The following is a 26,062-nucleotide window of genomic DNA, read 5'->3' as shown; positions in this document are numbered from 1 at the left end:
TGCTAATCTGGCAAGTGCACATGATTAAGACTCCAAACTGTGAAATTTACTGAAGCAGAACATGTGACAGTGTCCCTAGTACTGCAGAACCTGAACATATTCCCTCGAGTCTGGTGACAACTTGATTACACCGTTCGTCAGGAGACACCAACAGTTGCAGCGTAGGCACTGCACACTTAGTACATCAGTTCAGCAAAATAGCAAAGCATTTAAGGTATATACTACATAATTAGCTTGTGCCACCCCTATACTTAAACTCTACATTTACAGACAGTCAGTTAGTCATGTTAGTACCATGTAAAAGGCTCCTGCCCTGAAGTTTCAATGAAAAGGATTTAATCTGTTGTCCAACATCCAACATGCAATTCTAAACCCTGGGCTACTCCCATTACTCTGCTCTTTGCCTAATGGCAACTATTGACCATGTCCCTTCTGCTTCATTCTCTCATTAATTATTGAGAAAAAACACATACAGTGTTGCAGGACAGCTCAAAGGAAAAGAGTAATATATTTGACAAGAAAGGAAGAAGGGAATTTTGGAGCATAATGGAGGTTCTTGTCAAATTTATTCTGGTCAGTAAGATAAGAGAAAGAAAAAAAAATAGGTTTTTTTCAATCTTTCCTGTGATATTCCGAGTGAAGGAAAGAGCCTAACATTGTAGGACTAGGAGCACAGAATTTGGCACAAGACGTGGAAAATAAAACTTACGTCTAATTTTATCAACAAGTTTTTCTTTCTCATAGAGTTCAAAGCAAAAATGAACAAACCTTGAAGACACTTCATGCTTTTCAAAGACTTCCTACAATGACACTTTTAAATGTGGGAACAGGAGTTAGAAGTGATATAAAGCCTGGATTTCAGGAGAAATTGTGAGGATGGAACACTGGAAGATCACAGAGCTCATAAAATGCAGAGAGCTGGCAACAGACTTTTTAAAGGAGAAAAAGAAAGATTTGGAAAGGTCCCAAAAATGATGAAGAGGTGATAGACTGATGAGTTCGAGATCACTGACTGGTAACGGGTTAATGGAAGCAAAAATATAAGTTGGAGTAAACAAGAGACAACCTGATTCTTGAGAGAGAAAACTCAGGAAAATGAGCTCAAGCAAATGAGAGTTCATCCAGGACTGACTAGCAAAACAAAAAAAAGAGGAGGAAAAGGTGGAATCTAACTGGTTGGCTGAGATGACATAATGAAATTTAGTCAGAAACAAGTAGGAAAACAGCAGTAGAAGAAGAAAGAAAGAAAAAGCAGGAGCTTAGAAGAAATAGATCTGATACCGCATGGAATGGCACAAGTGGGGAGCATCTATCAGAAATTAGGTCAAAGAGTTGACATCCACCGCACAGACTTGAAAAACACAGCTAATCAACCAAGCACACTGCTGAGAACACTGTGTTCAGTTTTACAGCATACAGCCTTTTGCCTGAGGTGAAAAGATTAAAATTTAAAAAAATCACAGAATAAGATTCTGCAGTAGAGTTGATCAGGAATACAAACAATTAGAATTACTTAGAAAGTAAGAAGTATGCAGAAATATACAATGTAATAGTGGCCTAGAAAACACAACCTCAAAAAGTCCTTCACATAACACAGGACTGATGGGACATTCAAGCAGAAGTTGAAAAAGGCGTTTAGAAAAGGAAATAGAGGTATTTGACAACAACAGGATCATGGAATAAATCCAGGGCATTAATCATTAATATCGGACAACAAGGCTAACCACAGTCATTATATTGGGTTTTTAATTAAGAAATACCTATATCCCCCTTCAAGCACTAAGTCACAGGTCATGTACTACTTCCAAGGTCCAAAAAGGAACCTGTCCTGTACAGGGGCATTATTGTTTGTTCTATTCTATTAGTGAGCATTGAAAACCTACAGTTACACCAAGACCAATCATTCATAACACATCCAACAGCCTAGGCTGTGCTTGGAAATAGAACTGGCGTGGTTCTCCAGCAAAAAGGAATAATGAATCTAAGAGAAAGGGCCTGGCAAAGAAGCACTTAACCCAGCAAAGCACAGACTCTGGCCAGACTTTCTTATTTGGATTACGAAGTATATGAGTCTTGGGTCACAAATCACACCCCATCAGCTTAAGTGCTCTATAAACCTGGAACAAAGGAGATATCACCATTTAATATTACCATGTTCCCTGCATTACCTCTTGCTGGAGATAAAGCCATATGATACAATGGGTCAGAACTCCTCCGGGCACTTAACACACTCACGTAAACTATATGGTTTGCTGCGGGATGTATTGTAGCAATACTACGCCACACATACATCCACCACTCACATTTGTTCAAAACAGCCATAAAAAATTAAAAAATAATTTAAAAAAAGAATATATGTTTTCATGGCAGAACTCACTCATAAAAATGGGACTTGGAAATAGACAGGAAGCTGCAGTCTCGATTGGCCTTGATGGTGAAAATCAGTGGTTCCCCAGTCAGGACAGCAAGCTGGCCTACAAGTTCTCCTGGATGGGTAATGAAGAGACAGGTGTCCTCCTCCGAGTCTATCTTCCGTTGGTACACATGAAGCATCCCCGAGACCACAAAGCAAACATTAACATCCTGGAGAAAATGGAAAAAGAGCTCAGCAAAATCCCTGAAGATTTTAAAAGCAATTATCACAGTGACAGTACTATCATGACCTATCTGTTTTCCAGAAAGCTCCCTATAGTTTTTGAACAATTAGGTGATAAAATAAGACACAATAGTGAATTATTAAAAGCAGGTTATGAATATTTAAAACTAAGCAGCCACAATATTGAAAAATGTGTTTCTCTTTGTATGGCTATGAAAAACGAAGGCTGTCTCTGTAAGACCTCAAGAAATAACAACAGATTTGCGAACGGAGATAATGGTGTAATCACAGCAGCATGACAAGGGCATCGCAGTTCAGCAGAGCAGAATACAGCGGCACTGTAACTGGAGCTGCCCCTCATCTGCTTTGCATAAGCTTGTTTATTTACACAGTATTATTACAGATGAATCTTGTTATATCCTAAATACATTTAGCCATAAACAAATAACACTGGACGTCCATTGTTTGGGAGCGGAATACTTTACTGCAACTGAGTGACATCACTGGAAACCCACAGCACGGGGCACGAAAAAAGGCTAGCCAGTCTCCATTCCTCCTCAGGAAGGATAGAGGTATGATACTCCTTACCTTCTCATGAAGGTACGTAAGAGCTGAAAACAAACAGGTACCAGATTTCCACTCTGGCTCTGGCTACACTGCTACTCCACGTGCGCAGAAAGGCTGAGAGCTGGGAGTGTTTCACCTCGAGAAGAGAAGGCTTGGGAGGGGTCAGGTGGGGATTTTTTATTTATCATCAATGTGTATAAATACCTTATAGTAGGGGGCAAAGACTGAGTCAGACTTACATTCTCTCTACTCTTAGATGACGCACACTCACCTGATCTCCTTGCCTCGATAGTACAGTCCCAGCAGTAACTTGATGCAGCGTCACTTTGCCATTCAACAACGAAGGATCCTGGAGAAGAAAGGGGCGGGTGCACAATTTACTTGTCTGTGCACATTTAAAGATCCAAGAATATGAAGAAGCATCCAAATAAAGCAAATAAGCATAATAATTACTAAAGTACTTCAAACTCTTTGAAATATGGTGTACGATTTTATATTTCTCTACTCAAGAGACATTTCTTCCAGAAGAAAAAAAAGTTTTAATTCCTTTCAATTGATCAGACTTAGATTCTGAAGGACTTTATATTTGTCAATTTTGCCCCAAGACTCTTTTAAGAGTCTATAAAAAAGAGACCTATATCAGCTGGCATGAAAATCATGAAATAAGAAGTTATTTTCAAAGGAAGGTGAAACTAGAGGAGACTGTCTACATCATGGAGGAACTGGACAAGATGATCTAACACCTGCTTTATCACAGCCTTTCCCTGGTCACACAGCTCAGCTGTGCTTTGCATACATAACAGATTTTCACGTACACTGTAGACCAAAATCTACCCCAAAGTAATGAATTCTTGTGTGCAGGCACATGTGGGTTGCACAGGATTTTCCTCCTGACTAAAGAGCCCACGGGAGAGAGGGTCTGTTCCAAAAGCCTGCCCTCAGTTTGGACTCAAGCCCAAACCCTTGCAATGGCAAGGGGCTGATCTGGTTAAGTGCATCAGCTGATCAGAAGATTCCTTTCCAGCTCCAAACCTGGTCACCACCGTAATCCTGAGTGCATAACACAATCAGCAGGCATGGAGAGAATTTTCTTTCCATCTCAAAGAACCGCCCATACAATTTGGTGTTGCATGTGCAGTCAGTATCAAACCCTAATGCTTCAGGCCACCTTTGCTTCAGCAAAACTTTCACCCAAATCAGCAAATCTTCAGAAGCTCAACATTTTATTATCATCGTCCAAATGAGTAGCGGCAAAAACCTAGGCTCAATTATGTGATTCTTGCGTTATGCTAAAGAGTGACAGCGCAGTCCCGGCATCTCGCAGCTTAACCTCTGCAAGGCAAAGCCCGACACTACTGTGTCCAGTACTTTGCCACAGAGCTAGAACCACTAAAAGCAAGAGAGCTGCCTGCACGGGAAGATACAATTCAGCGCAAGCAGCATAGCAGAATCTGCCCAAAGTCATTAACCTTATTGCAGCAGGCAAACAATATAGCAGAGATGTAAACATTTTACCATTGTAATTGTTACGCCAGGTTTTTCTCTTTTCATTTTTGGTCGAAAAAAATAGCGCAAGTGAAATAATCAGAATTATTCTTTACACCTACAGCTGATAAAAAGAACAGATTTTAATCAAAAAATAGTTTTATTGAAACCACTCTGTTTCCTGGGAACATATCCAATGCAAAGAACCTGACAAGCACCTGTCAAAATATTTCAGTTCAGCAATATCAACTCAACTAATTTCTATAATGTTTTTTCTATATTTATAGATTTATGGTTGTATAGTATTACCCATTCTTAAAGACAAAGTTTTAACTATGAAAGTATCTCACAGTAAGGGAATACAAGCTCCCTAATGAGCTCTACTTATCAACAGTTTTTTCTGGCTGTATTAGCTCTAACAAAAATTGTTGCAAAGATTTTCTTCATGTCTAAGACTACTTAAGTATTGGAATAGATTGCACACAAAGCTGTGAAGTCCTCATCATTGGAGATCTTTAAGAACAGCTTAGTCAAAAACCTGCCAGAAATCACTTAGCAATATTTGATTCTGCCTTGGGCATGAAAAGAGACTGAATGACCTCCGAGCAGTCCTTGAAATCCTACTTGTCTGTGCTATTACTACTCTGATTAAGCAATAAAGGAGTTGACAAACTAGATCCCAGACAAGATCCATCCTGTCTAGAATCTTCTCTCTTGAACAGGCAAGGCCAGCAAACCCAAATTCATCATTGCATAGTTACAGGGTTTGAGCTAAATAACTTTGCACTGATCCCCTCCAGCCTCCTCCAGCCACTAGCTTTTAAGAAAAGAAGTTGCTAGCACAACAAAATCCATTTCACAGCAAATTTCTTTCTTGATGTTACTGTAACAGATAATATATTAGCAGAGGTTTATAATGCCGAAGTGAAAGCACAAACCACTTATAAACAATAAACAAAAGCAGTAATTAACTGGGACAGACAAATTATTTTTTTGTTAAAGGAAATTCCCTTATAACTCACGCAGAAAATACGCTCTGCAACATTGTTTAACTCTCATATCATATCTGCAGATAAAGCTGAAAATATGTAAAAGTGTATGAGATTGAAAACCATTCATGACAAAGACAGAATGAATTCAAGGTACTTAAAACAAGAGGAAAAAAAAAAAATCTTAATTCTGAAATCAGATACTTAAAGGTCATTTGAAAAAATACTGCCTAAATCATCACTGCTTATTAGATGCTGCATTTTAAGGATACTATTCCAATTAACTTGAACTCTAATCTGTTTATTTGTTAATTACTGAGAAATTTATTCTAGATTAAAAAACAAAAACAAAACCTCCTGTAAGTAGTAGCTTCAGTGATCTTGGAATTTTTGCTCATGATCCAATAGGTCTAAAAGGAAGATGTCAGTTTTATATTGGTTACAAACTTTTGTCACATGCCACATCTGAGGCCAGTCCTATGAAGAACAGAAGGCTGAACAGAACAGATGAGAATACCTAGTCCTAGTTTACTCCACCTGTAACAAGAATTATTTCTAAAATAGTCTGTAGCCTTTCATGAGGATATAAATGCCTGAAAAAATGAAAATTAACATAATAAGACAGTTAAGTCTCCTGTAGACTAAGAGACAGTACTGCAACCCTTTGTCAGATCGGTGACAATGTAGAGCATGTATCTTGAGTCTCACTACTGGTAGCTGAAAGATCATGACAAAGACTTTGAAGTTGCAAGGGGAATAACTTGGAAGTCAGCAGGGAATGTTAAAATCCAAAAGTAAAATCTTTTAAGTTCTAGCAAGTGTCATTTGGTGAGAGCTCTTAAAGCAGAGGAGGAGGCTGCAGCAGCTGTGCCCAGGCCTCTGGCAGCATCAACAGATTTGAGTTATTGAAATGTACACTGTAATAAGACCAGGATACCTGTGACTGATTTAGATAGACGTACAGTTTTCCCAAATTGTCTGATTAGCTGCATGAACAGATACACCTCTGTAACAAAATGCAGCTGGAATCACAGGAATGATGAAAACAAATGTTTTCATTCCTCCTTACAACACAGAGGTGATAAGCAGGGGCTGAGCTCAATAACGACAACTGTGAGGGCACCAAGCATTTAACTTGGAATGGGCATGGCACAGTCACTCAGCTGTGAAATGCACTCATAGCCATTGGCCAAATACAGAGATTCAATTCCACAAACCGAACAAGGCACTAGGATGCTATGCCAACAGGATTAATAAATTCAGCAATCACCTGAACGCCTTTACATAACTCCTTCACACAGTATGCGAGAGTATGAGGCAGTAGAAATCGTACGCTTACTTCTCACATGGATAAATCTGTACACAGTGAGAAAAGATTCATGCAGTGCATTTCAGTATGGTCTTTTCAAATGGCAGAATAATTCAGATTTATTTCAGTCCTGCTAATAACTTCAACAGACTACAGAATAAAACATTCAGCTAGTCTACAGTATACTAGGGAGAAAATTTACTTCTTAGTGCCTGGCAGAATAAGATGAAAAGCAAAACCAAAGCCATTTCTTCCTGCAATAACTTACATCAAGTTTCATCAAGGTTGAAAGGTCTTTCTTTGCTGCTTCGACAATGGCATCAATATGTTTGCTATTACAGGAATCTTGCACAGCACTATAATGGAAAACTGCTGAAGGAGTTTCTGTCACCGTCACAGTCTTCTTCAAAATCGACTGCAAAGAACAGATACACAAGTGTTGGTTTAAACGTTATAATTGGCACCTACCCAGCAAAAACTTGCCGTATCATCTGTGTTCTCTATCCACCACAGCTGGTCGCCTGCAAAAAAAAAGCTAGGTTTCCAAAAAAGCAACAGCTTGCTAACTTCATTATCCTTCTATTTTTCTGCAAAGCTTGACACTCAAGTCAAACAAAGTTACTCATCACAGCTTGCAAAAGGAAAGAATAAGATACTTTTCAGAAACTGGGCAGGTGCCAGTTTGATAGAACTAAAACTTGATCAGCACTGTGTACAAAGATGGAGGAAAAGATAAAATGTCCATCAACGTCACACTGAGCCACAGTTTCTCTTCAGGTTCTGGTTTGCAGTTTTATAATTCAAGAGCATTTTTGTGCTTTTAACTTCCAGGTCAGTATTCATAAAGAGCAGACCACAAAAAGAAAAACAGATTCATAAGTCATGACTGAAAACCTACAGGAAGTTCACAGGCTGATATAAGTGTTTAATTCCTTGATGCAAAGTAGTTCTCACAAATAAAGCATGGTGCGACAAATTCATCCTTCCAAATAATCCTTTTCATGAGTCAGAGGAAAGCAACACCTAAAATAAAGAAGTTGCAGCAGTGCTTTCCCATTACTTGCCAAAGGAACCTCCACAGAGTTTCAAGATCTGCACTAAAAAGCCTAAACAGTCACCAAAATCTACTGAAACAACTGTAAGTTAAAACACACCAATACAAGACGACCAAATATCACAACTTGCACAGAGTTGCAAGGGCAGCATTTCAAAGTAAGGGAGAAAACATTTAAATTACTCAATAATGATGTAAGGAAGTACAATGCAAGAAGCATGTGGACTCTCCAAAGGAGAAGACCTACCTTGCCCACAACAGGACTGCTGGGAGTGTCCTCCGAGCCAAAGTGCACTCTGGCTCTTTCATACGCCATGTCCATGTCTGACTTCGCACCACTGGAATTATCTACAAGCAATATAAAAATCTTTTTTTAAGCATCTCCTTTATTACAGTTTCTCAGAAATAGCAGATAGTACACAAAGTCAAGCAGCTTTTTGTTTGTTTGTTTTTTCATTTCTGAAGCTGAGGATAAAATAGAAAGTGGCATCCTCACATTCTTATCTATTTCCTAGTTCCTTTTGACCTGGAAGATCTGATGAGAACTTTAAATCTTCTCATCTGAGCTCATGCATATAATATATCCCAAAATTCCCACGTCCACTCTTGTACGGAGTATAGTAATTATTTTGGGGTAGACAAAACAGACTTATTCAGATCTGAATATTATCAGGAAGAGGCAAATCCATCAAACGGATCTTCCTTATTGTTTTCAGGAAATGATTCTCATTAACTTTTCTCCACCAAACCAAAGAACTATTTTGTACTCGATATATCACAGGAGTTTTCACAGGGAGAGTATTATGACCAGTAACTTCTTAAAGTCTCTCCATAGAAGCATTCCCCCTTGATGCCTAAAATTATTTCAGATCTTTTCTATAACTTGTCTAAATTTTCAATGCACACCATGTGCCGAAAGATACATAAGGAATTCCCTTACAGATCTCACTTATTTAATTCATGAATTTGAAGTCACTAACAACTTACTTCCCAATTTTATACATCTTAATTATCTTAGCTCCTTGGCTGTCCCATGCACCTTCCAGGAACTTATCTGAGATAATCAATAACACAAACATAACTCAGAAACGCTTCCTATTTAATTATCTTGAATAAGACACCCACATATCAGCCTGATGATTTACAGACAAGTTTAAGAATCATGCAGAGATTGCAATTTCCCTTAACAAATAAACCTATATAATTTCTATTGTATTTCTATGCCTAATATATCTCAAAAATATACTGTACTCAGAAAAGTTTAAATTTTCTCCCTTACACCTTTTTCCTTCTGTTACTACATCTTGCTTTTTTAAATACAAATTACTGCTCAAAAATAGGATGGGCCCTTCGGAAAAACAAAATTCAGCAGTCAGGAACGACAGTTGCTACCTAATGAACTCTGAAAGGGCTCACATTTTTAATTCTGAATTCCTCCCCCATGCCCTCCCCCTCCATACACACTTCAGTTTGCCCAGGACTGCCCTGATCTTTGGAAAGTTGGCTTTTGGAAACATGGAGCTGCCCTATATTTACACCCTGGTGACATATGATCATGTGAAAATATTACCCTCCTATAAAGAGCTGCCTATAAATTTAATTTTAAAAATACAGTTATTTTATTTCTGAAGGAGCTTGACTCCTATCTCCACCCCAGCTAGGATAAGGAGAGAATCCTACTGTCCCAAAGATTCAGATCTACCTCAGAGCACTCTTTTCCATTTTATCTACAAATATGAACAAATCTTTGCATGTAGTAAATCCACGTCTGCCACTGGGATCATAACATCATTTCAAGAACAACCTCCAAACAAGAAACTCAACAAGTTGACCCAAAGATTGTCATCAGCAAAACTTACAAACCATAAGACCAAAAAAAACCAAAACAAGCTGTTGATGCTACTAACTTAATTTCATACACACTGCAACATTAAAGACCCTAAATTAGTTATAAACAAAAAAAGCTGGGATAGTAGAAATAGCAGCATGGAACTCCATATGGGCTGATTTGACTACCTGTCAATTATACTGCCCCACAAATCACAGTGTCAGCATAATTACTAAGCCCCAATACACCAAGTGCATTTTAAATCTAAACACACACTTCTCAGGTTAAACCTAAATAATCTGATAATGTAGGCATGAAAAGCATCCTCTACATAGCTCTGCATATTAAAAAAAAAAAAAAAAAAAATCAGAGAGAGGAAAAAGAGGAGGCATTCTAAGAGTGAAAGCTTATGTCTACTAGACTTCTATTCAAAGTAGAAGTCTCCATCTCAGTCGTAGATGTAAGCTTCCCACACAGTGATTAATTAAACTGTCTTGTTGCTCAAATGGGAGTTACAAAGGATACAGCAGAACAAGCTTTAACTAGAACCGTTAAGTCAAAAAGAACAGAAGGCAGTGGGAAACTCAAGAGTGGAATGCAATCCTGTTTGATGAACACATGCTCGCTGGTATCCCACACACTGCTGGTATGGAAGTCACGGCAAAAACAATGGCAACTGACACAGTCCCTGGCAGTATTTCAGCTGCCTCTCTCCTTCCAAGTACTCACTCGCTGAACTACCTGCTTTTCCTAATGCAGGTCGTCCTACGCTCCTGCATGTATACTGTAGGATCATAGCTTCACTTCTGAAGAAGGAAAAGTGGCTTCTCTTAACTCTTGATTAAAAAAAAACCCAACAAACCAATGAAAGATAACTGCTATTTAATTTTTTTTAAAAAAAATAAATCAGTCGGGAACACTTACATCCAGGAACAATAAAACTGGTGAAGTTATCACATACAAAAGATCCCATATTTTATTTCGTTCATCTAAGTCTGTCCACCATCCCAGATACCCCACGTGACTTAAATTACATCTTTCTCCACATCAAGGCTTAGTATACTTAAAAAGCAGGCTAGCCTAAGTTGGCAGGATCATATTTCCTCCTCTATACAACTGCTAAGTTTCAAGTTCAATAGCTATACAAAAACCAGAAGAACAAATCACACCCCAACCCCAAGACCAACTGAGGCAAAAATGTTTTCCTCAAAGTCACTTTTAGCAGCTTTTGTTAATTTTAATGAGCCAAGCAAATCAAAGAGATGCTGAGAAAATAGCACCTATATAACTCTAATAACAGACAGTTCTCTTTTCTCTGAATCAATAATAAACATAATCAATATTCCCATGGAGTCTGAACACACAGTAAGGTAGTGGGATAGAATCTGAAGCAAGATCTTGATCTTTTCATTACAGACATCAAGATACTTCCCGTGCAAGCTAAACAGTGACTGTAACCTCAGTGCAGTGAGCAGAAATCAGCTCCGTTAACTGAGGCAAATCATAATTACCTAAATTAGATATGCTCCTTCTGTCAGCAAAAATTAATTTTCTCTCTCTGCTAAGCTCTGTGTACCCTGACGTAACTGTTACGACACACAAAGGGAAAAGGAAGGACAAATGGACATATCCACTGTTAAGTATGCAGGGATCCTTCCACATGAAAGCTTCGAAGAACACGGATGGACTCCACCTTGAAAGTGTTACAAGGCCACATAGGCAGATCTCACTGAACTACTTCATTTACCTGGGGGAAAAATTGCTATGTTTAGGGTAAGCATTACTTTTAATTCACCACTGAATCAAGTCTGCTGGTACATTTTATAATGAAAAACAACCTAACACGTATGTAAACAAAGCCAAGTCTTACATGGGTCAGTTCAGTATTCTCCCTTTTTCAGAAAGATTATCTACTTTGGCTATCACTAGTCAAAATCCTACTTCTCTGTCACATCCATCGCTTTGGACAGTAACATGGAAGTTATGAAGAAATGTAACTGGGACATTGTACATTTGCACAGCAGAAACTGAAGAGGAAGTGAGTCCGCTTTCTGCTGTTAAAAACAATTACCCATTCTTCTCCTCTACATACCACCAACTTAACTTGATAGCCATAAGTGTTAGAAACCTTACGCTGGGGAAAGCCCTCAACACTGTGGGCTCCCTCCTTTCTCCTTCTCTCCATACTCTCTAACCTCTCATGGTATGTTCTTATCTCATAAGCCATTTAACAGTCGACGTAAGCAATACGTGTATGTATCTCGTAATGTATCCAGGGTACCTTTATTCCACTGATAAAACTTTATATGACTTCTCTATTAACAATATCTTCATAATGACTACAGTTTCTAAGCATGACCTTACAGCTACCTCAAGATGGTTAGTTTGGTACTCAGCTAACAAAAGACAGATGCCTTCCTTCTGTGATTCACCCAAGAAGTTTCAGTTTCTCTACCTTGAACATAAAGCTAACCTAAACAACTGGCTCAGAGGAAAATGTCTACAGTGGAGATGACTGAAGTTCACTGAAATGAATACTGCAGCATCAAAACAGTTCAGCCTCATAAATGTCTCATCAGAGCATTCAATGATAAATCACCTTTATTACCCACTCAGAAAACATTCCTCTAAAAACAACAAAGCCATGTAATGTGCTCTTTGGGACAATCAGCCAAGCAAGATTCGTGTGTCATCTTTTACATGAAAGATGACAGCAGAACCTCATAACTCACTTTGTTTCAGTTATATCAATTAAGAAAGCTCTTCATTTGCAGGTCTCTTGGTAGTCAAACTGCTGTATGTTCCCCATTGCAAATAAAGACAGCAAGGGAATGCTCTCTTAGATAACAGTCCATTTGTTACTTCAGAAAATAAATTTTTGACAAAATGAGTTAGGAAGCAGTACCACTGCAAGATGCTTATCTAACATAAACAGGAAGATAACCTAACCCAGCTCTCCAGAGAGCATGTGTCTTCGCCCATATGATTAGATACATTACATACTTCCCACAATTTTGCCAAGCGCTACTTACTAGAAGTCTCTGCAGACCCTGCATAGGGAGGTGAAGAAAGGCTTCTTCTGAAAACATGCTCAGAGTTTTCTGTACCAGAAAACTTCAAGGTATCTGCAATTTAGAAACAAAAGTTACACAAATGTAAACACAAGGTACTCCCTAATAAAATCAGTTTCACTGACAGCAAGAACCTCTCACTACCCACTTTTAAAACTTAAAGGCTCTGTTAAAGGTTTTGAAACACAAATGTTAAACATTGTTTAAACCTGCTTCCCGCTTTTGATTTAATTAAAAGAATTTTTCAGGTTCAGAGGCAAAATTCAACTCAATTTATTTTCCTAGGCTTAGCTTCCATACTGATACTTCAATCTGAAAGCCTACACACATCCAGCAACTCTTCTGCTAGTATCTAGAGTACAAAATTTTCACAGCTCCTTCTATAAAGTCAACATTAGGAGCCACGTTTTTCCCCTCCCCCTCACCCCTTGATATTATTAACAACACAGTAATAATTTCCTATTAAAGCTAAAGACTATCCAAAGACTTCAAACCTGAAACTGATTTAAAACAATCCCTAACTACTGTAATCAAATAAAAATCCTCTGATCAACAGCACAACAATTAAAGAACATCACAAAGGACAGTTACTACACATTTCCAGAAACATTACCTATTTCCTGTGCTTCCCCTGCTTTTTCAAACTTTTCTGCACGATCTTCCTCTGATACATTAGACACTTGTCTTTTTACTGCTTTGCTTGAACTTCCTCCAGATGTTACACTTGTCACAGAGATGAGTGGGATGGCTTGGCTCTGCTGCAAGAAGCAAGGTCAAAAGGCAAACATAAACCACACACTCATACATGTTACCCGGGACTGGACCTTGTACTGATCCCTGGGGTACTTCTCGCAGTTGCAGTCATCAAAGATTATCAAGCGTGGCCTTGCAATGATACCTGCCAGCTCCCTCAGCACTCCTAGGCCCATGGACTTATGTATGCCCAGTTTGCTTAAGTATTCCCTGACCTGATCCTGTTCCACCAAGGGTACACCTTCCTTTGAACTCTTGTAGGTAGAAGTGCCTCAGTATCATTAACAAATGCCAGGACTGCTGAAACATACTGGTGTTATGTGCACAGTGGTGCACGTTCACCAGTTTGATGCACTTCTTCAAACTTTCGAAATTTAAGCTTCCCCCCAATTCCCCAGGCATCAGCGTAGGCTGGATTTTATGGGCTGGTTATAACAAGTACCTTACTTCTCAAGTACTGTTGTTATTAAATTAATACGTAACTTTTGCTTTATGATCTTGTGCAAGAAGGAACACCTCTCTGTGCCAAGTCACAGACAGGTTGCATAGGAAGAGCACATAAAATGTACCCCAAACTTACACAATTAAAGAGCTCAGTAGTCAGACCAAGGTAGTTGTGCAAAGCGAGGAATGTCACTCTCTGTAGCCTTACCATGATGATCTAGAAATGGGAAATCAAGAAGCAATAGGAATGGATTTAGCATTCTCCCACACTCTGTCTTGCATTTAAATACAGTCACGTACCAGAGTGCCTGAAGGCACTTTATAAAATACAGAATGTACCCTAAGCTGAAATTCCTTTTTAGCAGTTGATAAATTGAGGCAAAGATAGATTCAAGTGATTTACCAAAGATTTTACATCCATTTGATGGCACAAGAATCCAAAGTCTTACTCCCAAACACCAAATAATGCTTTTTTGTTTTCTGTAAACATTAATAATAAACATGCCTTGAAATAAAAGCATTTGCCTCCATTTTTTCCCCCTCATTAAAAAAATTAATCCCGCTTTCCCCATGCAGAGCCTGTGCTGTTGCTCTACAATCACTCTACACTAACATACATAAATAGACATCACTGCCACCTGACCTTCCTCTGCTCTGGCAGCTTATTCCCACTCGTAACCCATCCTCTCTTCTGTATCAGCTCTCACAGAGTGAACTAAATTGCTATAATGATCTGTTCTCCTCAACCATCAGTATTAGGAGGTTCATGTGTCACTCATAAATCATCTAGATACCAGAATATTTTGCAAGGACAAAAAGATTTAGAAGTGATAGTAAAACAAAAGGACAGACCAGAATGACTCATTAGGTCATGCACACCCAGGTGACTGTTATACCTGTGGGACAATGCACCACTTGGCAAACTCTCCAAACTGAAACCATTAATACACTAGTCCCTGCGCTAGCTTCCACTTGCAGGATGTACAAGACATATTTGCAGTGCTCACTTGAGAACTGTCTAATCCCCTGCAAAGCAAAGGAAAGTGAACTTTAATACAAAGTACAGCTCTTTCCTCAGATGCTAACAATTGCTTCTGAAGTGGAAATTCACATCAGTCTGAATTTTGTGACTTTTACAAAGCACCATCCCTCAAACAGCTTCTGAAGATACATCAGTCCTTTTTCAGAATATGCAACAGTCTTTTCCATATTCTAAGCCATTTCAAAGCCTTGTTGGTGCATAACCATGATGCAGTGCCCATGCCAGCACATTCTGCTCCACCAGGACCAACAAGCTTACGGTGCAGGTCAGGCTGATTCAAGAGGCTATCACATGATTCAATGTGTCTATATATATATATGAATTATTTCTTCCTGTATGGGATTAATGCTGACATCAATAAGTCTAAGGCTCTAAGAGCGAGAGGAATAGCAGATTTAGTCCAAATCTTGAAAAGAAGTTACACCGAACAGTTCCATTATCCGCAAAAGGATGATGAGCTTGCTGAACTTCAAAATGTCTTCCTTATAACTTCGAAATTAGACTGATTCCCTCCCCCTCCCCTCCCCCCCAATTCTACTCCACAACGAAGCTTACCTGTACCACTCTAACAAGAGTTTCAGGATATTTCTGGAAGACATCTTGAAAGGCACTTGCTGGAAGTCGCAATATAGTGGACGGAATGGCTGCGCGGGCTGAGACTGTTTTATAAGGAGCAGGATGACCCTAATAGAAAGTTTCCAAGACACAAGGTTAATCCACCAATTATCTGACCCAATTCTTCCCAATCGCTTCCCAAATTTCTACTCTGATATTGTATATGCTTGACAGACATCATCTGACCACAAAAAGCCTTGACCTTATGCTCCATGACCTACAGGTGGTGTAATGAGGGCAGCATGATCAGGTGAATTCACACCAGCAATTTCACTAGCATTAAACAGAGACAGAGGTAGAGAAATAAGAGCTACAAGGTGGTGTATCAGGTTAAGGGGAACTGGCTAGTCTGTCAACTCTCTTACAGTTTCATTACAGACAAAGCCAGGCTTCAGAAGTAGCTTCAACTTCCAGCTATTCAAGGCTGCAGAGAGAAGAGGTTTTGTTGATTTTGTTATCTGTACTGATGACCAAGCCGTTTGCTGCAATAACAATCATAGACTCATACAATCAGCAAAAAATATAATGTAACAAAATTGTGTAGTAATTACATACATAATGGAATAAGACAAAAATCAGTCAGACTTCTTGTGTTCTAAGATATATACATGTATCTTCATATATATTCATATATGTATATATGAAATATTCCAAATGATAAAGTCAAACAACTTCTCTTTACTTGAGAGAAACTGGGTCGAGACCATCCTGAGTTGCTCGAAGAACAGATGGAGAATTGACAAACCAATGAAAGATAAAACTGTAAGTGGGTAGAATACAGCGATTCTTTTACACTGGGAGGCAAGCCTCTGGTTTAGGATTTTCCCCCTTGCATCAGAATAGATTTTAACAAAAACCCACTGCAAAACACTTGGATAAAAAACTCCAGACAACACCCTTTCTACCCCATTATTAAATGCTGAAAAGAATATCTATAAGTCATAAATTCATTTACTAATACATGAAATATTGATTTATCCAATATTTCTAAGATAAAAGGAGTCCTTCTGTGGTACAGAGCAGGAGCTAAGTAAGAAATGGAGTTTCTACTCTAACAGTCTCCTTACAGCTTCTGAAACTTCCATTCCTCCTGAATAGCAGAAAGCAAATTTTTCCAAACACTAAACACACAGATGTTACATGCTGATTACCAATGAAAAAAATTGCAAGTCCTCCAGAGCATCAGACAATTAAACACAATCACTGCAAAAGAATTTCTGCCTAAAGAATACAGCAAAACCAAACATTCTGTACAACTATAACCACTCTGAAAAATAAAGCTACAGCTCTGTCTGCCTGCTGGTCTGGAAGTCACGATGAAGCAGATTCTAAAACTAAATTAAATTAATTGGAACCAATTTCTTAATTACATCAACTTCAGCTGACCTTTTTATAAAATCTGGGGATGATATTAATAGCTTTGATTTTCAAGTTCCTGAGGGATTTGAAATTTTAAACATCTCTTTGACCTACAATGCAAAGCTACCAGGCGTCCTCAGTTGTCCCAAGTTTCTTTTAAGTAAAGAAATTAACAAATGACATTTCTGTGCTTTTGCTGTACCCAAAAATAAATACAACATTTCTCTTTTACAGGCCAGTTTAAAGCCTGGCTTTAGATGAAGAAGTCATTTAGAATTCCTTTTATACTTCAATGTAAAAGAAAATGTACATAGTCTGCTTTTAAGTACATACATTGCTATATCTGCCATCAATTGTATTTCCTACTGATCTCTACGCTAAATACACGGTGAAAAACTAGAGAAATCTATTAAATCTTTCGTCGCTGGACAAAGGATAAGCATTAAGTTTAATAGTGTTCCATAACAGTTACTGAAAAGGGCAAAATAAGCACTGTATATCACATTTATATGATCTACAGTCTACCCAGTAAAGTGTTTGGTTTTTTTTCTGAACAGTGCCTGTTTGAGGATAGACTAATGCTGACAGTTTCTCTGAAAACCAGTTTTAGGATAACAATAGATAATGACGTAGCAGCTTCTTTTGCCAAACAACAGCCTATCCCTTCAGTTTTTCAGCATAACAATTTTTCCTTTTCGAAATCCCTGCATGAGAGCAGCCTGCTTTTGAAAGGGCCAACCACATCTAATTGGTTTGGAACATGCCAAAAGCTGTCAGAGGAATGCAAAGAGGAAATGTTCCCGTAATTGTCAGTTGTCTCAAATATAATGTAATCAGCAGCACACGGAGAATACAACGTTTAAATTATATTATTTTACAATCACACACTGAGGTCACAAGGAACAGTTAAGTTATAATCAGTAGTGAACTAGGGTTTTTCAGCAGAGAACTTTTTGTTCTCAACACAGGTAACTATTTACTTCTGTCTTGTTCTAAGAGCTGCAGAGTAATTAAATATTGTAGGTGACAAATGTCACAGCTAAAGTAGTAGTTGAAATCAGATGACAGCTAATGGCCAAATCTAAATGAATTTGGTTAAGAAGTCTGCTACAAGAGACACAGGTACCTTACATTCTCCTCCCTGGAGCGGTAACTCCTTTTGTACCCAAAATCTGGCATATTCTCCCTATTCCCATTGCCTGGGTTTTGTCTTCCTCCGCTCCTACCCGCCATTCTCCACACTACACCAACACTGTTGCAACCCCCAGTTCTTGCAGCAATCAATCGCTTCTTTATAACCTCATCTATCTTGTCCACTGCCATTTAAACAGACTTGAGCCCTGCAAGCTCACCTTTATCCAAGTGTTTTTTCAGCTTCTTTTAATTCTCAGACTTTCTTTTTTTTTTCTTTCCCCTCAGCCACTGGAAATTGATCAATATTCCTCCCAGTCTCTTCTTTTTCATTCCAACCATGCCACCTGCTTACAGTTTTCCAAATATCATCTCCACATGGAGGACAAAAGAAGAGTAAAACTCCAAGCTCTAGCAGTCAGCATCAAACACCGTCTCTATTTGTTCCATTCAACTCTGAATGAAAATTCAACCTTTCAGGAAAAAGATCTGACTGCACACACGGGTAGAGTGAGCACTCAGCAACAGCTTCTGAAAACACTTGCATGGACATCAACAATGTTCAGTTCGGAGGCTTCTTTAGTATTTGAGGCAGTATCAATTCAGAGTCAGATTAACTACAACACAGAATTCTTCCAAAATACCAGAAAAGGGCTAGCATCTACTTGGATTCAAAAGCTCCCAGTTTCTCCTTCGAGTTTTGAGAAAGCAGTATTTATCTGTTCTCAGAATAAGTGAAATACAGAACAAGTCTTATGTCACAGCTGGTATCTTTGTATTTAGTAGATTGCAAATTGGAAAACTACATTAGAAAAGTACCTCTTGTGTGACCTTTTGTTTAGATCCAACAACAAGAGGTCACCACTTCTTGCAGCAACTTCAATTTTCTTGCACATCTCTGAACCAAGGGGGGATTGGCCTGACTTCATGTATTACAAAAATCAAAGGAATCACAAATTCAGCTCAGACAACTCAAATCCTCTCTGAACAAATTCTTTCTTCATGTCATATCCATGTGTTTGGTGGTACAGCTAAACTTAATTAAGGTTACAGTATCTGCAGGAAGTTCTAGGACTCATTCACTAACTTGGAGTGCCACTGAGAAGTCTCCTCTATTTTGATCAATGCTACTTTCTCTCTCCTTGCCCACCTTCATGCTACTCCTATATCTAAAGTCAGTAAGGAGCATAAGGAAGAGGAAAAACAGAAATAAAACCACCAGTTCACAAAGCTGGGAAACAAGGGAGAAAAGAGAATTATAAAAATAAATGAGAACAAGTTACTTTAGCAAAAAAATTTGCAAGGTTTTTGGTTATATACTCTTCTGCACATTGATAACTCTTTTCAACACACTTTCAATGATTTTTATTTTCTGATTTACCAGTGGTATAACTAATGAGAAAGAGAAAAAAAAAATGACAGAATGAGAATTAAACAAAACAAACAAACCAATCAATAAGAAAAAAAAGCCCCACCACAACACAAAATCAACAGCAACTACCCTTTAAAAAACCAAAACCACAAACTATTGTTATTCAAGAAGGATTTCTTCTTGATTATTCAAAAAGAATACAGGAAAAGAACATGACTAGTATTCATGTTCCTATATGATGGTCCTGCTCTTTAGAATATTGTTAAGAAAATTGACTGGTGGAAATAACAAGGGCAAAGATACATCTAAATCTGCTATTAATATGGATTTCACAGCAAGAACTAGACTTGTACAGTCCAAATTATTCATGTGCCATTACTTTCTACAGAAGAAGGCATGACCATGCTTAAAAATTGTTTATCACTTTCGATAGGTTTTATGGAAATTAGATAGATAGATAGATACATGCTTGCATCTAAAAGTGGCAAAGAACATTTCACAGAATCATTAAAACTACTTACACGAAGAATAACAGCACCTTTTAATGAAAGGAGACAGGCAAGCACAAGAGAAACATGATACAAGGTCAAATATGAACAACTTATTGATTAGATTATCTTCATCCTCTAAACTATCAAAATCCTTCAAATAAGCACTTTAAGTGCTTGCGTATTATCGAAGACGATGAATTCATCACCTTCAATTTTGGTATTCCTAAACAGATGCACTGTGACAATTTCAGCAAAACCATCATTGCAATTCCAACTGAAACAAAATCCACACCGCTAATTTGTGCAATAATACGACCAGCTAGCATTTAGCTCACTTTGTCACCTGCCAAAGAGTACAACCTTCAGATGGTCAGCAGCAACATTAACATATTAGGAGAACATTAAATCCATCAACTGGTTTCACAGTATAATCACAGTAATAACAACCCTCATATTTATTTTCATTAGACTACATAAAAGTAAATTCAGTAAGTAACAAATCAAATAGTGTAAAAGCCTAGACTTCTGGGTCTTAACCCGGTCCTCCTCCTGACTGCTTTGTGACCTTCAGCAAATCAAACCATACCTCAGTCTTCCAGCCATAAAAGAATAATTCAAATCCTACTGCTTATCAGAAATAGCCAGTGTTATACTGTCAAGCACATACCCACTTATGTACCACAGAGCTAAGTTTACAGCTGTGAAGGCCTGGGAGGAGGAAAATATTTGGTCAAAGAAACATTTTCCATTCTTATTCTCTCCCAGCAATATTCAAAGCCTCCTTCCCCCAACAGGCTCTGTGACATAAAGCAGCACTGCAGAAAACCTGCATGTTCAAGAACTTACTGTGATAACATCCAGAATGCTGAGAAGGCTGTGGACGCTGTCTCCTGCCAGCACCTCCTTAACAACCACTTCGGTTCCATCCTGCAAGTGTAGGATAGAAGATTACTGCAGGCTCACAGTTGCATAGTTGGCATATATGGAGCATTTTAGAAAGCCTAACTTGCTCTCATTCTCCCAGATACTCTGAGCAGCCCGAAAAGAAATGGTTCCCCCATTATAACCTGGATGCTTGTTTTCTCTCTGCTCTGATGGAAATGTGCTAATTCAAATCACCAAGTTTTAAACCACCATTCTAAAAGTGATAGATTAAAAGAAACTAAAAGCCAGTTTTGTCTAGGGGGAGATGTGACGTGCTTGTCTTTGCTATGTAACAACCAACCAAAAAAAAAAAGCTTCCTTCCCTCTGAGACAGAATTAGCTCCCTTTATCGAGGGATTACATGTCAAGAGGTAGTACAAAACAAAGAACAGCAAAATGCAAAAATATACAGAAATCAGCAAATTTGCAAGGGTTTTGTGTTTGTAAATTGTACCATTTTCAGCCATCAGAAAACTGCTCACATGTTAAAGCTAAACTCAAAGGTCAATCAGTAAGAATGAAGGAAAAAAAAATATTCTAAATTGGCAAAAGGGATCACAAGGACGAGCATTCAACATTTTAAGACTCACTCATAAAACAAGCCATCATTTCTTTTCGCTGTCTACCCAAAAGCGAATCTGAATCTTCCACCTCCCAGGCAATCCCACTAACTACCATGCTAGAATATCATGGAGTGAAGTGTACTCACTCTCTCCTGCTCTGTATACCTAACTATTTTATACAACTACCATCCAAATGGAGAACGTTTCCAATGCTATGCAAAGCCCGTCTTGCACCCTGTTCTCTCTCAGTAACTATGCAACTAGAGTATGTGAGGACATTTCAGAACGCCCGACCAGCATTGTGTTTCACTCTCTCATCTAAGATACAGGGGACCACAGCTAAAAACCTTGATCTTTCTAAATATCACAGCCCTGAAGTAGCTGGAAGTAATCCTTTCTAAATCACTGTGATTCAAATGCCTAAGTTTAATCAATGCTTAATGATTCATGCCAACAGATTTATCTCAAGAACCACAGATCCGTTTATTCTTACACTTTCTTGAATGCAAACTTCCAGCTTGCCATCCTGCACAACGTAGATGCTGTTATCCAGCTGCCCAGGACGAAAGATGTATTCACCTTCATGCAATTGCACAAAAAACATGTGCTTGCACAGTTCCAGGAAAAGAGGTTTCTCAAAGTGGCCAAGGACCCTGCAGGAAAGAAAATGCAAAAGGAAATCTAAAATCAGCCACTGCCCTTGGAAAATCCTTCCTGAATTAGCAAAGCCCTCAGACACAAATAGCACAGGAACCCCAGAGTCAGGTGTTGCAGTCCAACAGCACGGCAGAAGGAGCAGAACTCCCCAAGACAGAAGTGCAAGAGTGCTGTGAAACACTGAAAACTGCAAATACTGGAGTTCCTTATCAAGTAGCACTCCCAGCAATGCCAGCAGGCTCAGAAGGAAGTATATCCAGTCTTCCTCAAGCAAACACCAGCATGGCTTTTGAAGGAGAAGAAATATAAAAACCTGCAAGATTCACACATTGCATGAGAAAAGTTTCCCTTTTAGTACAGCTACCATGTCCACATGACCAGAACACATAAGAAATACTGAAAACAAAGAGAAAAATTCCTGTCACCTGCATATACTTGTAAGTTTGGAATATTTGATCTCCTGCAGGTAATATGCAACTGGACTCCTTCAATACTGAAACTAGTCAGTCACTACCAGGCAGACAGCAATACACATCTTAAACCTGATCATTCTGTGCACAGCACCAGAAGGGTCCTCCACATAGCTCCACTAGCTCACATTAACAGGATCAATCAATCAAATTCTAGTGCAATGTCAATTAGCCATAGGTGATCATAATTCCACAACAGAACATTTAGATTACTTAAACAGCAGTTTTATTACCGTATGCATGACCTTTGGGACTAAATTACATCATAATTGGAAGAAAAATGAACATACACAAAAAAAACCAAAATTACAGATTGGAAGATCTCATCCTCTTTGCTGTGTCAGCAAATTTAACCCCTTACTGAACAGGCACAAAGACCATCCCTTCTGCTTAACCCACCAAAGCGCTGTGGGGATTAAGTTGCAACCTTTTTGGCCGGAGAAGTAAAAGATTCTGCAGTTTAGAGAGTTGTCAGTATGGTATCCAATTAACATTAACTAATTATGATGCTTTTCTGTAGCAAAAAAATTGTGTTATAGTCTAAAGGGAATTTTTAAAATGCACTAACAGAAATTTTCAAATTTTTAAAAAGCACTAACAGAAATGTTAGAATAGCCTTATTATTATCACCATCCCCAAATTTAGGCCATTAATCTACAGGTTTGTTAGGGTTTTTTGTTTGCTTTTTTTTTTTTTAATGCACTCAACTCTTCTCTTAACATTTTTGGAAAATTAGAAGTCATTTATTCTTTCCTCATGCTCAGAATTTTCAGTCAACTACTTAAAGATTCTGACCATGCAGGGATAAAATTTAAAACTTGACACAAACTGCCAGATACTTAGATCACCTGAACGTCTGGCAAAACCAAAATCCAAACTTATCTTCCCATTTAACATTACCTAACATTTTTAAGCATGTACAGGACTTCCGATGGCAAATGGGAATTCTTTACATCAAATTCAGTCAGATCTGCCTCTAGCAAAGAGGGAGGTGGTTCTTTCGGCTGCAGAGTTGGACACTCCTTCTTAATACGCAGAATCCTACAAAGAAAAACACAAGTCAGAAGGTTCAGGAAGTCTCCTCTTTTGCCTTAAGTACGGGCTGTATAGCGACACCAGAGGTTGACTGCAATACTAAATGCACACCATGCCAAGTTACACATTATCCATCAGATAAAACAGTAGCATTCCACCCTCGTGCCTTTCTTCAGTAAAACTAGAGACAGTGCTGTGTGCATAAACCACTCCATTTCAGCAAACTTCCCAGCAAAAAGCCAGGCTGATACACAGCTGACAGGACTGTGAAAAAACAGCAACTACAGAAAAGTGCTATGCTAGGGATAGCTTCCACATCACAAACAAAAAACCACAAAAGCTGCCTCCATGGCATGAATTTTCCACTTCCCAGAAGCCCAAGTACCTTTTAGCCAAAGATAAAACTTTTGCCCGCTTCCGCATCCTTTGGCGAGGCACGGTGTTTCCAACCAGAGAGTTTGGAAGAGTTGTAACCTAGGAGGAAATAATGAAAACAAAAACATTTAGTAAAAACCAAAACCAAAACAAACCAAGAAACCATCCCAATAGTTCCAACCTTGAAAAGGCTCCAATTCATCTACCAAGTCATTAGAACATGAGCAGAGTGAAGCACTCATATCAGAGCTTGGAGGATTGAATAACATCTACTCCAGGATCACTTTCTTTCTAGAAGTCGAGTGGAATATACTTTGATTTTAATAAGCAAATTCTACAGCGGTAATGGATGGTAGAGGGAAAAAAAACCCTTAGCTATACAGTTCTCACTCAGGAACACTCAACATCAGGCAGAGGAATAACATTTAAAGCTCCAGTAATCCTATGGCAGTTGGTGATGCTGACAAACTAGAGATTGGTTCATTTTTGAGCTGGTGACAAACTGCACCTCAGACAGGCAGCAAGGCTTTTACGGGTTTTTAATAGTTACTACGTGCCACCTCCTGGAGACATGCAACAACTGCAAGACCAAGAAAATGCCTCATTAGTTACTTTCAAAACATTACTAGTTCTCCATTTGTTTCTCAAAGAGTTGAATCCCAGGAAAAAGTTTCTCTCACAAAAGAAATCTTTAGTAAGTTTAGAGGCATTTTCTTTTTTGAAAGTAAAATCTTGGTATTTTATCAAAAATACATGAAGTACAATCAGCAGCAGTTAGTTTGTAATATTCTGTGACTTATTTAAGAATAAAAGTAAAAAGCAAGGTCTAAAACCCCAAACCAAAAACTATCTGAAATGGTTTTACCATGTGGAATTCTAAGCATTCTTTACTTATGTGTGTTACATATAAACAGCTGCATTAAAGAAAATGGCAACACACACAATTTCCTTTCATTGAGGGATTTTTTGGCCAAGTTCTATGTGAAGGCTGATCTGCAGTGCAAAAGCAAGGTTCAGGGAATAATCTCCTCCCTCTATAATGAAAAAGAGCTCCAGAACTGAATATTAAAACCAGCACAGTGTCCAATTAAGTCCAACTATTTGAATGCACCTCAACAAAGTTCAGTAGTGTGTGAGGGAGAAGGCTGCAGCAGTTCACAAGAGGAAGTGTTCTTCAACAAGCAGTGACTAACAAAGCAAGGTTACTTACCTGTACCTTATTTTTCCACAGAGGTTGGTTTTAAGCACCCTGGCAATGTGTGTGCACACCTGGACTCAAGCAGGTTATCCCACAGGGCACAGCTAGGACCCCCCTCAGCCACACTCTGCCTTTGGTCCCAAAAAGGGCCAGTCCCATTCCTGCCTCGCAGCTCCCCTGGGTCAGGGAGCCCAGTGGACCCACACCCAGGTTCTGACTCTACGGGACAGAGGGCAAGGAGCATTTATCGCAGTCAGAATAAAAGAGCCTTTTTCCTTCACTAACCATTTGTATCTACCATGATTCATTCAACAGATGGCTACAAGCAAGCAATAAACATTTGCTAGTCTGAAAAGCAGTCAGAGTCCCCACCTGAATAAGAGGCAGCTTTCCAAAGTCAGGTTTTATCAACAGTATCATATAAAGAAAAACTGCGCATGGAGGTCCAAAAAGCTGCTACATAAATTTTGGTACGTGAAGTGTTGAGCAAGGAACTAATCTTGACCTCCAGGACCTATTGCACAAGCTTGTAACAAAACCAAACGCAAAATCTCCATGCTGACATGGCACCTCTGAAAAGATGAGTTCTTTTGACCATGGTGGTACTGTCAGTCAGAAAAAAAAATGAATCTCACATTCTGCATACACTAAGTAACTTCAAGGGAAGCATGTATTTTGAGGAGAAAGACAGAGAGATTAATCTCCTCAGTGTCATGGTTTAACCCCAGCTGGCA

The 26,062-nt window shown here is 38.7% G+C and overlaps 1 protein-coding gene across 1 annotated transcript in view; it reads right to left on the bottom strand.

Annotated features, from left to right (window-relative positions):
- The window catches only part of PNPLA7 (patatin-like phospholipase domain containing 7), a gene marked incomplete at its 5' end in the record, with an annotated part of 119,299 nt that extends 93,752 nt beyond the window's left edge, over positions 1-25,547 (bottom strand). Inside the window, 13 exons of the mRNA XM_009697840.1 lie at positions 2,378-2,583; positions 3,435-3,512; positions 7,215-7,361; positions 8,248-8,348; positions 12,861-12,953; positions 13,513-13,657; positions 14,233-14,313; positions 15,694-15,822; positions 20,953-21,033; positions 22,087-22,246; positions 23,621-23,761; positions 24,141-24,229; positions 25,455-25,547. Of these exons, the coding sequence (XP_009696142.1) occupies positions 2,378-2,583; positions 3,435-3,512; positions 7,215-7,361; positions 8,248-8,348; positions 12,861-12,953; positions 13,513-13,657; positions 14,233-14,313; positions 15,694-15,822; positions 20,953-21,033; positions 22,087-22,246; positions 23,621-23,761; positions 24,141-24,229; positions 25,455-25,547 (1,544 nt within the window). The remainder of the gene's footprint in view (positions 1-2,377; positions 2,584-3,434; positions 3,513-7,214; positions 7,362-8,247; positions 8,349-12,860; positions 12,954-13,512; positions 13,658-14,232; positions 14,314-15,693; positions 15,823-20,952; positions 21,034-22,086; positions 22,247-23,620; positions 23,762-24,140; positions 24,230-25,454) is intronic.
- Positions 25,548-26,062: the final 515 nt, after the last annotated feature.

Source organism: Cariama cristata, unplaced genomic scaffold (assembly GCF_000690535.1).
Source record: "Cariama cristata isolate BGI_N322 unplaced genomic scaffold, ASM69053v1 scaffold14743, whole genome shotgun sequence".
Classification (NCBI taxonomy): Eukaryota; Metazoa; Chordata; class Aves; order Cariamiformes; family Cariamidae; genus Cariama; species Cariama cristata.
The sequence above is the reverse complement of the archived record's forward strand: the minus strand, read 5'-3'. Positions and strand labels throughout refer to the sequence as shown.